This window comes from Fukomys damarensis, unplaced genomic scaffold (assembly GCF_012274545.1).
Source record: "Fukomys damarensis isolate Sample0158 unplaced genomic scaffold, DMR_v1.0_HiC HiC_scaffold_32, whole genome shotgun sequence".
NCBI lineage: Eukaryota > Metazoa > Chordata > Mammalia > Rodentia > Bathyergidae > Fukomys > Fukomys damarensis.
Genome location: NW_022900944.1, coordinates 37,004,395 through 37,020,986, shown reverse-complemented (window position 1 = coordinate 37,020,986; position 16,592 = coordinate 37,004,395). Strand labels below are relative to the sequence as shown.

Below are 16,592 nucleotides of genomic sequence, written 5' to 3'. Positions count from 1 at the left end.
AAAAAAAAAAAAAAAAAGACAAAACAAAACCCTGCAAATACTAGAGCCCTCTCTTTCTCCATAGCCAGCCAAGACAGTCTGGGTCTGTCTAGTTATCAGCACTGTCCATTATGCATGGAAGCCACTCAATGAATACTTGTTCACTGATACACCCTTAGACAGCCCTCCCTAACACCATCTGCTTTCTGTGCACACTTGCTAGGCAGACATGGATAGAGCAACCCAAGCATTGGCTCAAGGAGACCCCATGTACACATACTTCAGCTTTCTTTTCAGGGTGAATGGAGCCCTTCTCTGTAAGGCATGCAAAAGCTGGAGGGTTCTGGAGACTTTCGCTTTCTTCAGAGATCCAGCAGAAGGAGTAGCTTCTATCGGTTGGGTTTAGGATTGTAAAAGTCCTGGAAAAAGGGGAAGAATTGACAATGGAAATGTGATGAGAACTTTCCTAGAACCTGATCCTAGCAGAGTCTCCTACCAGGAACTAGAGCTGTTCTGAGCATGTTGTCACTGTAGAAATGAAAACTTCATCTCATTTGGGGGTTCAAAGTATGACTAAGGTGATAGTCAGGTGGAAGCCAGGAATTAAACTTTTGTATATACCAAATTTTATCCACTATCAGAAATAAGGTCACAAAATTCAGTTTCATTCGTGTAACAGTTCTCTAAAGTTAACTCTCTAAAACTCAGGTCAATTCTCAGGATACCAAATCTGCTTCTAGAGAATTAGTTCAGCTTGCTTCTTGGAATTCTTCCACTGAATTCTAAGGGATTCACTGATATGAATTCAACTAATGCAAAACTGATGCAACTCAGGCCAGGGATTTAGCTCAGTGGTGCTGCCGCTTGCCTTGGAAGTACAAGGTCCTGAGTTTGATCCCTGATACCAAACAAACAAACAAACCAAAACACACACACACACACACACACACACACACACACTCAAACTGATGCAACTCACTGGAGATTCTTTCCTCCTATGCCCACAGCATTGAACTCAATCACCCTGGTGTTTGGATCCAGAGGTCCTGTGCCAGATGCTCGGAGCTCTGGGTTGTGCTGATGCTCATGGATGTAGTCTGTGTCTTTCAGGTCAAAATGGCAGATGGGCAAGGAGCTCCGCCCTTTTGCTACCAGGACAGGACCTTGCTCTCCAGGTGGTAGGTTGGGAATTCTAAAAGGATAAGGTTGCTGTTATTTATATTTTATTTTGTAACCAGTGTTACTTTCTTGGGTGGTTGGAAATGCATTTTATATCCATCAGAATGTAAACTCTATGGGTGCAGTGGATCAGACTGTCTTGGTCAGAATCACCACCTCAGTGTCTTGACCAGTACGTGACATACTTTCAGTATTTATTAATTGTTAAGTGGAAGAATGGGCTGAGTGTGGAAGCACGAATTTAGGCTCTTTTTGCATACTTAAGTATGTTGGCAAGTTACTTTCTTCATTAGTGGTGAGAGATCCATCTTCCTGACATAAAACATGCTCAAGCTCACTCTCTGGGCCCTCTCATACACATTTGCTGGGTGATACAAAGGGTCTGGAAGCTCTAAAAAGCACTCTGAGCTCCTTACAAAGATGAATAGATGTGAACACACTCTCAGCCTCAGGACCAAGCTCTTTGTAGTATAACTGTCTCTGTAGCATAACTGCAGAGGACTGGGAAGCTCTGAGAGTTCATATATGTCTCTGCTACCCTAGGTTATGGCTCAATAATTTCTCTGCAAGGTCAGTGTTCTCCTTGGAGCTTTCCTGGATGTGGATACCACATCAGGGAGCATCGCTGTCACATGTGTTGAATTAGTTGTTCTCTCACTGGGTCTGGGGACCATGTGTTCCTCACCTACTGTTACCAACTCTACAGCCCTTCCCATCAATCTGGTGGTTATGTTGTGCCAGGCACTGTTCTAAGCTCTCTGCTTAAAGTAAGTCATCTAATCTTTCTGACAATTCTACAAGGTGGGTATTGTTATTTACATTTTACATGTGGAGAAACTGAGTCTCAGAGAGGGTACAAGAAAGCTTGCACAGACTCATGCTTGTCCAATGACTGGAAGCTACTTAGCATTCAGCCATTCTGTTGCTCAGTGGAATCCTGTACTCAGCTAGAAAAGGGGAAGCATCTGGAGAGGGTCGATGAAGCGAACCGAGACCCAACTCTCTTGTTCTCCAAAGGGAAAAGTGGCAGTGTGGGGCCGTGGAGGGGTTTAGGGCTGAAAAGAATGGCGGCAGTGGTAGAACAGAACAGGGGAGAAGAGCTTGCAAAGATGGAGGTTCTGGAAAGCATATTTCCTTACTGGCAGAAAAGATTGCTCTCAAAATCTCCAGTGTCCAGTGGGGAGAATTTCACTTTGAGCTTCTGAGTCTTCCCCACGGGCACGATGCCCGAAGAGGGCTCCACAGAGAAGGGTGATAAGGAACCGTCCGTCCAGTGGTCCATGCCGCTGTCCAGGGTACTGACCGTGACCTGACTAAGCTGCTCTTTTTGAGGGAAACCTGGGGAGGGAGGAGACAGAACAGGTGAAAGCCTGTCCTTGCAGTGAGAGGGGAGGTGGAAGGCAGCTCACTTATAATCCCCTTAGTACCCTCTGGCCTCAGCTCTGTAGCAGGTACACTTAACCTTGGGCATTAGAAATAAGGAACTGGCAGCTGGGGTGTGGTGGCACACACCTGTAATCCCAGCACTCGGGAAGGTGAGGCAGGATGATCACTGTGAGTTTGAGACCAGCATGGGCTACACAGTGAGTTCCAGGTCAGTTTCAACTACATAGTGAGACCCTGTTTCAAAAAACCAACCCCCCCCAAAAAAAAGTAAGAAATTGGCTCCTATATCTCACAGGTGATTTGTGAAAAATATTTCTATTAATTCCATATTGTTTTCAAATTTGTTTTCTGTTATCTCAAGAGGGTATGTCAAGAAGGCGTTTATGTGGATCTTCTGCTCTGGAATAATGAGCTATGAACATAGTTTCTTGAAGAATTACTGCTCCAAAGTAATGGTTTACAATCTGGGTGGCCATGGATCAAGGCCCATTAGAAAAGTCTGTGGAACTCTAACATGGAAAAAATGATAAATACTACATTTTCTCCCTAAGATTTGGGCCCCTTTTCAGTGTGTACTAGGTGTCAACTGGAAACTTGGGTGTAGATGTGTATTTTCTTGGGAAAATGATTCATAGCTTTCAACAGTTTTTCCAAGTGGTCTGTGATTTCTCAGAAAATTAAGCACTAAAATAAAAATATCCGTACTGGATGAAGAGATGGGGAATTGGCCTAATGAGGGTGTGTCAGGGTCCAGGATTCAGGAAGGCAGAGGTCCAACTCTTCAGTTTCTCGGGTCCATTTACCTCTGAAGACACCAGGGAGCCTCTGCTATGCTCTTCCTTAGCTATGTAGGGGCCACCTGAGCAGTGCCATTCTTCCTGTTAACAAGGATTTTTTTTTAAACTAACAGATGACCCTGGATTTTACCTGTCATTCCATTTACCTTGGTTTTCTGGCTTGGCAAAGCTGACTGCCTTTGTAGCATCATCTGAGCTCCAGTTGAATTCTAGCTGCACATGTCCAGAATTGACGAGATCAAACCTGAAAAATTGAACAGGAAAAGATTTCAGGAATGTGCTGCTGGTAATTTTTATTCTGCCTCCATAGCACCTATAGTGTTTCTTAAAGTAAAGTCAATTTATTTTTTAATTCATTTATTGCTGATTAATATTCCATTGTGAATATATATCACATTTTCTTTATCCATGCATCTGCTAGTAAATACCTAGGTTGATTCCATATATTGGCTATCGTGAATTCTACATGAAAAACAAGGGAACACAAATGTCTGTTTGATATGCTCATTTAATTGTTTCTGGATATGCACCCAGAGGTGAGGTGGGATAGCTGGTTCATATGATGGAAGTATTTCTATTTTTTAGGAGAACCTCTATGCTATTCTCTATAGCCCTTTCATTTGCCACAAAATACATAGAGTGGGGGCACATAAACGATATGTCAGAAATACAAGCACCATGTGTTCACTTTCATATGTGGAAGCTAAAAAATTAATTTCAAAGTACAGGAGAGTAGAACAGTGATCACTAGAGGCTGAGAATGGTGGTGTGGGGAGGCAGATGGAAAGGGGTTGGATAACAGCTATCAAAATAGTCTCAGGAAGAATAAATTCTAGTGTTCTATAGCCCAGTGGGATGACTACAGTTGGCAACAATCTGTACTCTTTATGAAGACCTAGAAGAGAGGAGTGTGAAGGCTCCATGCACAGAGAGGGATAAAAAGATGGACGTGTTATCTCAAGTCAGTCATGACACTCTGCACACGTGTGTTAAATATCACAATGGACCCCCTAAATATGTGCTGCTCTTATAATTGTCATCATCGCAGTTATGGTACTGTTAACTAAACAGAAACAGATTTAAAAAGCTATTTTTAACAGGCAAGTTTTAAGCAAATTTTCTGAACTCATGAATTTGATATATCAGTTACATCCTTTCCTAAAACATATAAAATATATACGTAGCTATTCAAAATAAAAGCATGCAGCTATTAAGCCCTTAACATCATTTTGGATACTAACAAGACCCTATGCAATGAACTCTTGGCATGTATCAAATAACAGTAATACTGAAAAATCTTCAGAAGAGAGGAAACAAAATCTATTTAACACAATACCTCCCTCGAGAGTATAAATTGTATGAGCCCTCCCTGAGTCATCTCCCACCAGAAACAATGTCCCTGTGAGGAGAAGCCATTTGACCCCAGCTTGTCACACTTTTCCTGACCAACAGACCAGAATTTCAGTTGTTTTGAATGCAGAGTTTTTTCTTGCCTCATGTTTCTCTACTATAAGACAAATAAGAGAGACCAAAGAATTTTCTGGATTCATTATTACATTTGATCACAGTAACAGCAGAAAGATAAGGTTTTGCTGTAAGAACTGATGATGTCAGAGAAATAACACACACACACACACACACACGCCCTTCTGGTTTCAGAGGAGTAGTAAAAGTAGGGAATTTGATTTTTTCTTTATATTTGTGGTGCTGGGAAGGGAATCCAGGGTCTTGCTCCTGCTAGACAAGTGCTCTACCACTGAGCTAGGTCCCCACCCTTAAACTTGAGAGTTCAAATGAGGAGTAGGTAGAGGGTGGAGCTCAGAGATTAGGTTTCCATGATCCAGTCCAGGTAAACCATGCAGGTATGCCTGAAATCAACTGCTTTGAGTTCTGTGGCAGTTCTGCTTTGCAATGCAAAAACAACCATAGACAATACATAAAAGAATTAGGCATGGTTGTGTGCCATCAAAACTTTATTTAAAAGACAGTCCATCAGCCAACCCCTGCTTCAGGTGAAATGGCCATTAGCAGAAGATCACACTTCCTGCCTCATATCTAATAACTTGAGAGGATATTTAAAATACAACAAGTGCATAGCGAGTTTAATGAGATAAAAACTAATTTCTACAAAGCAGAAAAGTCTTTGGTTTAGGTTTTTGACTTTCTTCTCTGCCTAGTAGGGCTCTTATTTCCACTTCACCTGCCTTTCAAAATTCAACTGGAGGGCCAGGGATTTAGCTCAAGTGGTGCTGCCACTTGCCTTGCAAGTGCAGGGTCCCCAAGTTTGATCTCTGGCATACACACACACACACACACAAATTCAACTGGGGATCACCTTGTCTGGGACACATTCTCTGTCTCTCCAAAATCTTCATCATTAGTCTTTAAAAACTCTTTTTGATGCACATGGAACTATCCTACAACTGACAATTCACCTATTCCTACTGATTCCCTCACACCACCTCCAGACTAGGAGCTCTTTGAGGGCATCCTGGGTTTCCTGCATTGGAATATGGGTAAATCTCCTCTCCTTTTTGAGGACAAATTTAACTCTGAGTTACCTTTCTAGCTCTGTTTCCTAGGAAACTCAATATAGGAGAAAGACCAGCTGTATTATTAGGCAATGTTGTTCATAGTAAAAATGACCTTGGATTGGTAAATCACGTGTGGACTGGGAAGAACTATGATCACCTGAAGAAAATTTATTGCTTGGGGGCTCTCTGAGTGTAGCGACTCTGAGAACCAGGCACATTCTCTGCAAGGGGAAGCCCTCTGGAGCAGTTATGAGAAAATGATGGATTCTGTTGGGTATGGAGTTCTTTAGCTAGGATGGACCCCATCCACACTAAGGTGGATAATGTCTGAGATGTCTTATGGGGAACTAATAAGAATAGTTCCTGGGTGGATGTGTAGAATAATGCAAAAACTATTTCCACTGAAGATCACCTGATGCCACTTTCTTGGTAAACTGCTTTCTGGCCTGTATCTTGATTATAATGTGAACTTCAATAGCTTTGTGGATCTGAATGTTTTATTGGACCTTACATGACGTTCTAGTGCATGCTACTCAAATATGATGACTGCTACACTGGCTTATAAGCTGTTGTAGGTACTGAATAAATGTTTGATGAATGAGTGAATGAGGATATGAGAGAGCTTCTTTAGGGCTGTGAGGGTTTTGATAACTCACTGAAACACCCGAGTTTGGTAAACCAGTGTTTCCTTAAAGCACATGTCTCTCTTTTGGCACTGATACGAGGCAAAATCCACATTGGCACTGATCTGAATCCGTAGTTCTCGGTAGTTTTCTTCTAGTATTGAGTGGACGGGCTCAGGATCTCTCTCTATCACCTGTAACAAAGACAGCCGTGTCCTCCATCATGCCAAGCCAGAAGCCAGCTGCCTCGCTAGGGTAATGGGGGATAACCCAGCACTTTATTCTACCCACACAAATGAACACCAACCCACAAACTTAAGTTCCAGAATAAATGATTAAGGCAAACCTGCGATGACTCACAGAATGCGGAAGGGAGAAATTGGGTAAGAAGAAATTACTGAGAGTATTAGGACTTCATGAGCATGAGTTTTGGGATTAGATGGGCTCCAAAGAAGATAGAGAAGGGAATCATAAAGATAGGAACAAATATTAATGAAACAGAAAACACATCTAAAATGGAGGGGGCTAATAAAATTGTGTATTTGAAAAGATTGAAAAAAACCTTTTGTAAGATTGATCAAGGGCAGAAGAGAAAAATACAAATAACCAATATTAGAAATCAAAAAGTAGTGGCATCACTACTAGCCCTACCAATCTAAACAGATGATAAGAAAATGCTACAAATGATGTTATGAAAATACACATGAGGCTGGGGATTTAGCTCAGTGGCAGTGTGCCTGCCTTGCAAGCATAAGGTCCTGAGTTTGATCTCCAGTACAAACAAAACAAACAAACAAACAAACAAACAAAAAACTAAACAAAACTTAGAGGGAAAAATTCTGGGAAAATTATAAAATTAATGCAAGAATAAATAAACAACCAAAGTCCCATTACTATTAAAGTAAAATAAACAAACTTGTAGAGAAACCTGAAGAGCCCTATTACTACAAAAGAAACTGAATAAAGAAGACAATAGAGAGCTATACTTTGTTAATTGAAAGACAATATAAGATTATAAAATTGTCAGGACAAATTAATATGAAATGTCAATTATTCCTAAACTGATTTATAGCTGTAATCCAATTCCAGCCAAGTTTCCATGTGGGGCTATCTATCTAAATCATATAAGTCACACACACACACACACACACACAAACACACACACACACACACACACACACATATATATATGGACCAAGACTGACCAAAATATTTCAGAACAAAACTGCATGGAAGAACAACCTCCCTCCAAATATCATGGCTGATTATGAAGCTACAGAAATTAAGGCTGTGTAAAATGGGCACAGGGATAGAAAAATTGACAGTGGAATAGACTACAGAGACCAGAAATGACCTATGCATGTGTAAAATTTGGATATATGCCACCAGAGTGTGGAAGATAACTCGGGAACTGAAAAGATAATCAAGGGATTTGGAAAGACTAGTTATCTGGATGAAGAATATAGAATTAGATTCCCGCCTCACATCATATATATAAAATCCAGCTGGGCTAAGGGCTTAAATACCAAAAGCAAAGTTCTTAAGCTTAAAAAATGGAAGTGAATGTCTTTCTGGGAATGAAGGGGTTTAAAAATAAGATATAATAAGCAATAAACGAGATTGATAAATTTGACTATATTGAAATTAAGAACACTTTTGTTCAACAAAAGATAAAGAAAACAAGTTAGGCTATAAATTTGGTGAGGATATTTACAAAAAATAATACAAATAGAAGAGTTTATTAAAAATAAAATAACTCATCTAAAGGGTATCATAATTGAAAAGTGGGCAAAAGACATAAAAAGGTGCTCACATAAGAGAAAACCTGCATTGCCAGTAATTAGGTGAAGAAATACTTAACCTTATCAGTATTTAGGGGAAGGCAGGTTAGGTCCATAATGAGACAATCTCCCACTCACTCAATGACACAAATAAAAATGTCTGATAATGTCAAATGTCAGAGAGGACATGGATCCATGAGACCTCTTTTCTAGAAGAGTATAAACTGGTACATCTACTTTGAAAAACACTTGGGCATTATTTTGGAAAGTTGAACATTCACATATCCTTTGATGAACATTTCCACCTCTAGAAATACTGTAGAAATTCTTACAAATTAACACTATGTGACATGAACAGCATAGATCATTAACCCTAATTGAAACTGTCCATAATAGCAAAACTCCAAATAATTTTCAAAGAGGGATAGATAATAATGGAATTTTATGTAATAGTAAAATGGATATAGTATAGCACATGCAATACTATGGATGAGCAGATGCAACTGTTTTTTTTTTAAAAAACTGAGTTAAAAGCTACAACTAAACAATATACATTTTAGAAGGCATTAAATTAAGAAAGAAACAAAAATAAAAAACAAAGGACATGAACCACACAAGATTCAAAATAGTCATTACCTCTGGGATGAGGAAGAGAGATTGAATAGGTAGAACCAGACAGGTAGCTGAGTTTAACAAGTACTTTCCTTGTTAAATATGTGTTTGTCTCTGTTTAGTATATTATTCAAAAGAAACTAACAAAAGGAATAAATAAAAGAGGGGCATTTGTGGACTAAGGTGAGATTCTGTCATGAACTAAAGATTATGACTAATCAAATTCCGGATACCTGATGGAAAAGACCACTAAAAGAGCTGTGATAGCATTTCTGAAGAAGAAAAAAATGGGCTAGTGTATATCTAAATTTTATATATGCCCGGTCATTTCTGGTCTATTTAGAGCTATGCTAAAGCTCTACCAACAAAAATGGGTGCCTATGCAGTAAGGACAGAGGGGCATGTGAGGGAGATCAGCTTGTCTCTTTTAAAATCAAGGTCCAAAGAACGGGGACATTTTCTGTTCTCCATGAAGGGAAATGATAAGACACTGAACTTGACAGAAGAGGCATCCAAGCATAGCAGGCTGGGTCAGATTTGTGCTTGATGTCCCTGCTTACCTTTCGTTTTGTAGGGATGGCTCCTGGTGTGTTCCTGGGCATATCCACCCACTTAACTGTGTGCATGCGGTCATCCCAGTCAGGGACCTGGTCTGCAGGGAGCTGAAATACGATCTTGGAGAGCTTACACTTGACCCCCATTTTCTTCAGACTGACAGGCACGTCTGACTTCATGGTCACCACTACGTCCTTAGCACAGCCAGGGTGGAGGTGGCCCATCTAGGGACAAGCTTGGTATTAGCACTTTTGGGAATTCAATCTCAAGGACTCTTGATACTTGATAGTGACATTCTAGAGAAGGGGTAGAGCCACAAGTCTTGGGGGGAAAACATCATCTAAGCCTGTATAGATAGATTAATTCAAAAATGTATAAGAGGTCCTTAAAAATGTAATCATAATAGCAAGTGGAACCAATAATTATCAAGTTGCTACTGCTTCAGGTATTATTCTAAGACTTGCCCAATTCTATTAATTCCCTACAACACCTCTAGTACAGGTACAACTATGACTTCACGATAGACATGAAATTTGTAAGTACCAATAAACTCATTGAGAAAAAATGGAAAAAAAAAAAGAAATTGTGAACTGCTTGAGGTCATTAATATTGGAAGATCTGGATGTAAATCCAGACAGTATGGGTCCAAATGCCACTTGCAACCACCTTATACTTAATCAGTATTGTCCATACACACATAGATGGATGAATACAGTATACTAGCAGTTCTCAGAAGATGATCGAATGAACTTTGGGGTCCCCAAGACCTTTGCAGAGGGTCCATGAAGTCAAAATTATTTCATTGTAATACAAAGATGCTATTGACTTTTTCACTCTCATTTTCTCATGAGTGTACAATAGAGCTTTCTAAGGTTTACATAAGATATTGCACCAGGTTGAATGCAAACTTAGGTATGTGAATCCAGATGACTTCTATTAAGCCAGATATTAAAGAGATATTTAAAATGTAAAATAATGCCATGCTTTTCACTTTATTTTTGAACCATCACTATTTTTATAAAACATGGCATTTACATTAAAAGGTAGTGGGTTATTGTATTTTAAAATAAAAATGCATACTTTAAAATATTCTGAGTGTTAATTTCTAATATGGCAAACATTGATAGATATAACATACACAAAAATTCTTTGGGGGGGTCCTCAAAAATGTTTAAGTGTGCAAAGGAGTCCTGAGACCAAAGAATTTGAGGATGTTGCGGTATACTTGATATAAGGGAAGTCCAGTTTGGACTGCAGAATAAAATAATTTATGATTTATTGTGCACAAAGACATATACATATGCCCACTTACATGACAGTCCTATCATGTTTCTCACAGATTCTCCCTTCTCTGGAAAGTTAAGGTGGAAGAAAGCTTAGTAATTCTTAACACATGCATGTTGAGACCACATTGTGTCTCTTTCCTCATAGGTCAAATGTAGATACAGTAGTATTTACCTTGGAGGGTTAAATGAATTAATTTTGAATCTGTATGTACTCAGTTTATAGTAAATACTATTCAGGGTTGCATTTGGGCCGTGCTGGGCTTGGAATCAGTCAAAAAGATTAAGGTGAACTTAACCATCCAGGAAAACAAACCATATTCTTGATAGCATTCAAGAGTTTAAAGGAGACAACCTAGGGTCCTCAATCTTCCTGGCCCCCTCCTTCTTCCTAAAGTTCGATATCTGAGCACACTTGGAGGTTGTGTGTAAATAGAGCAGGAGGTACCAAATATGTTTGGGTGTCCCAGTGTCCTGGGAACCATAAATAAACTGTCTACAAACAGCAACTGGTGGCTAGAGGCAAAGATCTGTTAAAATACAGGTGCAAGTTCCCTATGATGAACGTTATCATCATAGATACCTAAAATGTACTAATAAATGTTTTGCTTAAAAAAAGTAAGGTGGAGAGTAGAATTAAAAAACAAACAAAAAAACAGACAAATATCATCCTGAGCCTTGTTCAGTGTTGAGCTTTGGTCAGCAATTCATAAAATGTGCATAGTAAGATGGTAAAAGAAGAGGCTAGACAATTCCAAGTAAAACAAAGTTAAGTAGCTTTTAATATGTTGAAAAGCACTTTTAATATGTTGGGAACCTTTAAAAGAAAAGTGTAACTTGCAATGTTTTCTAAATCTCAGTTGTACACAGGAACACACCCTCCTTACCTTAGCTTTTGGTGAACTAGGTTTTTTATTTTTTGGTATCGGGAATCAAACTTGGGACCTTATACTCACGAAGCAGGCTGCAGAACCAATGAGCTAAATCCCCGGGCCTTGATGAACTACTTTTGAAGGATTAAAATGCTCTGAAGAACACACACGTAGGAAACCCAGGCCCACACTTTGGGACAGCAAAGCTGGGACTTGTATTCATCTACTCAGGACTCTTCAGAATTCCTCAACTCACACAAGCTTAAATATCACATGGTTTCTCTTCTGTGAGAAACCCAGAGCAAAAATAAACAGGTAAATAAAAGATAGATACTAGGAAGTAGGGAGATAGATCATCCTCAAAGAGGAAGGGGATTAAGAGATTGTAGAGGGAGAGATCGGGAATGAAAGAAGGAACTGAGATGTGTTAGTAAAAGTTCCTCAGCTTCAGCCTAGCAACAATAATGGCAGACTGCACACTCAGACCTGGGTGGACATGAACAGTGTCTTCTGGTACCAGGTCTGAGTGCCTTTTGTTTCCTGAGCTGTCTCTCAGCTTGAGAGGCATCCATTTCATTCCAAGCATTCGTGCTAACAGGGCGATAATCAGACTGGTGTTGGCTTAGGCCTAAGAGAGTCCAGAGCATAGTGAAAGCTTTCACTTACCTGTGGGGAGAAGGAAATGGTAGCTAGAAGGGGCCATTCAAACCGTATCACATTCACTTGGCTGTGATTAGTGACTGTGAAGCTTGCACTATAACTGTTTCCAATGTGGCAGTCCCCAAACTGGATGTGGTAGATGAGAGCAGCTAGGGGTGAGAAGCAGAAGGCTGGGTGAATGCTCCATGGCTACCTTGGAAAGCCTGCTTCCTTGAGGAGACAGAAGCTGGAAGACATTGCGCCACCCTTATGCAACTCTTCCTTCCCATGGTTATGTTAGAAAAACCTGGAGTACCTGAGTAGCAAGATTTTCCCCCTCAGGGAAGTTTACGTATCTGTCCACGTGCCCATGCACGCATGCACTCATCCATCCATCCACCCATCCATGCATCCATCCACCCATCCATCCTTGCATCCATGCACGCACACATCTACCCATCTATGCTTCCACTGATCCCTCCATCTACCTCGGCCCTCACTTCCACTTGTACAGGAGAAAATATAGGTCTCCAACTTCATTTGTTTGGTTAAAACAATATCATTAAGGGTTAGACTGACAGATAAAATACAGTTCAATGTGAATTATAGAGAAACAATGAATAATTTTTAAGATAAACATGTCCCATGCAAATTTTGGGCCACACTTAGCCTAAAAATTATTTAGAGTTTACTTGAAATTTAAATTTATTGAGGACTCTTGAATTCTGGCAATCCTACAATAGGTATGAAAGCTTATTTCTGTACTTGGATTTACTATTGGCTCCTCTTTAATTCCTGATACAAAGAGATGTTGCTATATAGCTTCAAACAAAGGCAAAACATCAAATATGTAAGGAGCAGTGATTGCAATCCATGTTGTATAGACTCCCTAATTGTACATTGCAGGACTATAATTAAGCTCCTGGAAAAGCCTAGAGACTGTGTTCATAGCTCACTTTATGGAAACCAACCACACAATTAGAGTGCTTAACAAATGCTTTTTGTGGTAATAACAATGAAATAAATTTTTTTTCTACCCCAAAGAAGATGGTTGCTAAACAAAGCTTCAGTGCTTGAGTGACTGCAGGGCAGCGTGTCTTGGGCATGTACACAGATCACCTAGGGATCTGGTTAAAATGCAGATGCTGATTTAGTAGGTCAGGGAGGGCCTGAAATTCCCATTTCTAACACCTCGGGTGATGATGAAATCGTACACACACTCAAGGTGCTCACTGAGCAGTGAAGCTGTGGGGAAGGGTGTTCTAGAGGTGCCACGCATCTGACTCCTCACTAATGAGACAAGCCTGCCAGGGTCTGTGTTTTAGATGAAACAGATAATGCTAACACAGCCAACCAAAGACAGGCAGGGAAACTAAAAGGAAGCATTAATTCACTTATTAGCTGAACTGCCATATGAACATCCTACTGGAAGCTCCCTAAACACAGAGACTTTCTTAAAAAACTTTGCAACTCCAGGCCTCAGTGTAGCGCCTGGAATGTGTACACTAGTGCTCCGGAAAGGGTCACTGATTGAACATGAATGAATGGGAGGATGGAGGAAGAGACCGAGCTGGGCATGATGGAGCATAAAGTGGGGAAGAGAAGATTCATTCCTAAATTCTCAGGAAGCTAAAGCTGTTATTTAGTTTCCTCCTCATTTAAAATGGCCCAAGAGTCTGTGGTTGTCAAGGCCTCACTGCTACTTCTCCCACCTGCCAGCAAGTCATCCATGGTGTCTTCCTCGGTGACCTCTATGACTTCAGAAATAGCTGAGGCCTCTTGGCTGGTGGAAGCCATCAGCCCGTGGATGTTGTCCAAGGTGATGTCATCCTCGTAGCCCTCTCCCACCAGGTGGATGAGGGTTTCCTCGTACTGGTTGTCGATCACGGACAGGTGAATGATGCCTGTCACTCTCCCAACTTTCTGGGAGTGGAAAAACACATCAAATTCAGCTGTGTTTCCAGGAGAAACAACCAGGGAAGCTGTGTGAGCTTTTACTGCTGCAAGAAGAAAGAAGATACAATTTAGAATCAGTTCAAAGAAGCATGGATTGGGCTGGGGATTTGGCTCAGAGGTTCCAGTGCCTGCTTTGCAAGCACTAGGACCCGAGTTTGATCCCCAGTATCCTCCCTCCCCTCAAAAGAAGCATGGATCCATGAAGAGCCTGGCTGAAGAGAAAGCAGCTGTTGTTATGGGAAGGAGTTTTAGCTAGAGGTGACTGGTGATGAGAGCGGCCATCCGACTGGACCCGAGAAGTCCCAACAAAGCAGCTACTGAGATCCACTGCCCTCCACTTACCTTTTTCATTTGGTTTGTTTTCCTCGGTGATATAGATGTAGGAGGTAGTTGGCTTCCCTTTCAGGGAGAAGACTCCTTGTTGGTCCCGCAGGTCCACATGCAGCTGGCAGAAGGAAAGCAGAGTTGCGTGTTGAGCTCATAGGCTGCTCATGAGTTTTGAGTCTGGGGTGTAATATGTTTTGGGAAGGACCCCCCCCAATCACTGTCCCTAGTATTCACTTTTCTGAGTTTCCAGGCACAGAATATATATTTTATCTGGAGGGGACAAAAGAAAATTCATTCATTCAGGTCAACCCTTATTTGAGGAGCCGGAGGTCCGAAGAGCACAGGCGACCTTCCGGATCATACAGCTAGATGGTGTCAAAAAGGGGCCGGCAACATCTGTGACAGATGGATGCAGTAATAAAGTGAAAGTGGAGACGGATGCTTGTTATTCTATGAGGGCTTGCATGAACAGGAATGCCCAAAAGCCAGCATCTCCCAGACACTATAGATTTGTTGCCTAGTGTCATAGTAGTTATTCTGCCAAGACATGAGAAAAATGGGGGTTCTGACCTATTTCAAGGAAAAAAAGTAGTTCCTAGTCCATCAGAAGAAAGGTAAGACTACAGTCATATATCTGATCTTAGACACGGGAAATCAACAGCATTTTTAGAAGGTAGTGTTACTGGCACCACGATCAGCAAGCTTGAACATTATAAAAAAATGTGGTATGAAGAAAAACAGAAATAGTGATATCAGATATTAAGCTTCTGAGAGGACAGATTATACATTTAGAAATTAATAAGAAACTACATAGAGGAATTATATGTAATTATTGATATAAAACACTTAAATAAATGGCTAGGAACTCTAAATTGTGCTCATGGCAGAGAGTTTAAACACCCCCAAAGTAGAAATTCTCTTCAAAGTTCATATATGAGATTAATAGAGAAAATTGTTGAGAAAAATTACGAAAACAGCAATGGGTAGGCAGGAACTCACCGAACTAGATGTTAGAACGTTTAAAAAAAGTCACAATAATGGAAAAAATGTAAAGTAATGGTAAGCTAGCAGCATGGAATTCAAGACAATCCAAAATGCTAGAATAAATACAGAAAATTGTAAAAGTATTACAGAGCTAAGATGACAGTGAAGAATATCAGACCAAGATCTATGAGAGTGTGGGTGCGGCCCTGTCTCACACACAGGTTAATGTTTGAGGACTCTCAAATAAATCCTCGACCACTGGGGATGGCAGGGGCCTCAATGGCCGAGTCTAACTTCTGAACCATCTTGTTCCCTTTCCACCCATGCTTTACCCCCAGGCATTACCTGGGCAGGAATGGTGCCATTGTTCTTGAGGATGACAGGAAGTTTCTCTGAATGACCAAGCAGGAGTTTCTTGAAGAGGAGCAAGGGGTTTCCATGTTGGTTATAGAGAATTGGCCTCACAATAGTCACTTGAGGGAGGGTCCCCTCACCAACAATATCAAACACGAGGCCCCGGTTTCTGGCCAGGGTGCTGTAGGGAACAGGAACATCAAGCCCTATGAGCCTGGTGTGACAGGAGTGGCATCCCACAGATAGTAGTCCCTAGTCTTCTGGGTACCAGGGACCAGTTTCGCGGAACATTTTTCCCCAAATAAAGTGCATGCGTGTGTGTGTGTGTGTGTGTGTGTGTGTGTGTGTGTGTGTGTTTCAGGATGACTCAAAGGATTGCACAACTTAGCATGTGCAGTTCACCATAGGGTTCCAGGTACTATAAACTAGAGTCATTTGTAGGAAAATGGGTGCACCTTGAGACCATACTGCTGAGTGAGATAAATCAGGCACACAAGCTTAAATATCTCATGGTTTTTCTTATATGAGAAACCCAAAATATAAATAAAGAGCAAAATAAAAGGCAAAAGGAAGTAGGGACATAGAATATTAGCATATGGGAAGGGAATCAAGAGATGGGGGAGGAAAATGAGATAAAAAGGAAGGGGAATTGTGCTATGTTGGGAACATGTACTGAGAGACGAAGGGAGGGGGAAGGAAGAAAGGGGATTAAAACAGAATTAAATGTCATG

General features: G+C 40.7%; 1 protein-coding gene across 1 annotated transcript in view; it reads right to left on the bottom strand.

Moving 5' to 3' along the window:
• Positions 1 to 16,592, bottom strand: part of Hydin (HYDIN axonemal central pair apparatus protein) — a 365,508-nt gene that overhangs the window by 31,471 nt on the left and 317,445 nt on the right. The window contains exons 62-71 of the mRNA XM_010644442.3: positions 15,853 to 16,042; positions 14,539 to 14,641; positions 13,953 to 14,240; positions 12,268 to 12,410; positions 9,452 to 9,670; positions 6,532 to 6,692; positions 3,488 to 3,585; positions 2,298 to 2,496; positions 959 to 1,171; positions 260 to 398 (exon numbers count right to left, since the gene is read on the bottom strand). Coding sequence (XP_010642744.1) covers positions 260 to 398; positions 959 to 1,171; positions 2,298 to 2,496; positions 3,488 to 3,585; positions 6,532 to 6,692; positions 9,452 to 9,670; positions 12,268 to 12,410; positions 13,953 to 14,240; positions 14,539 to 14,641; positions 15,853 to 16,042 — 1,753 coding nt within the window. The remainder of the gene's footprint in view (positions 1 to 259; positions 399 to 958; positions 1,172 to 2,297; positions 2,497 to 3,487; positions 3,586 to 6,531; positions 6,693 to 9,451; positions 9,671 to 12,267; positions 12,411 to 13,952; positions 14,241 to 14,538; positions 14,642 to 15,852; positions 16,043 to 16,592) is intronic.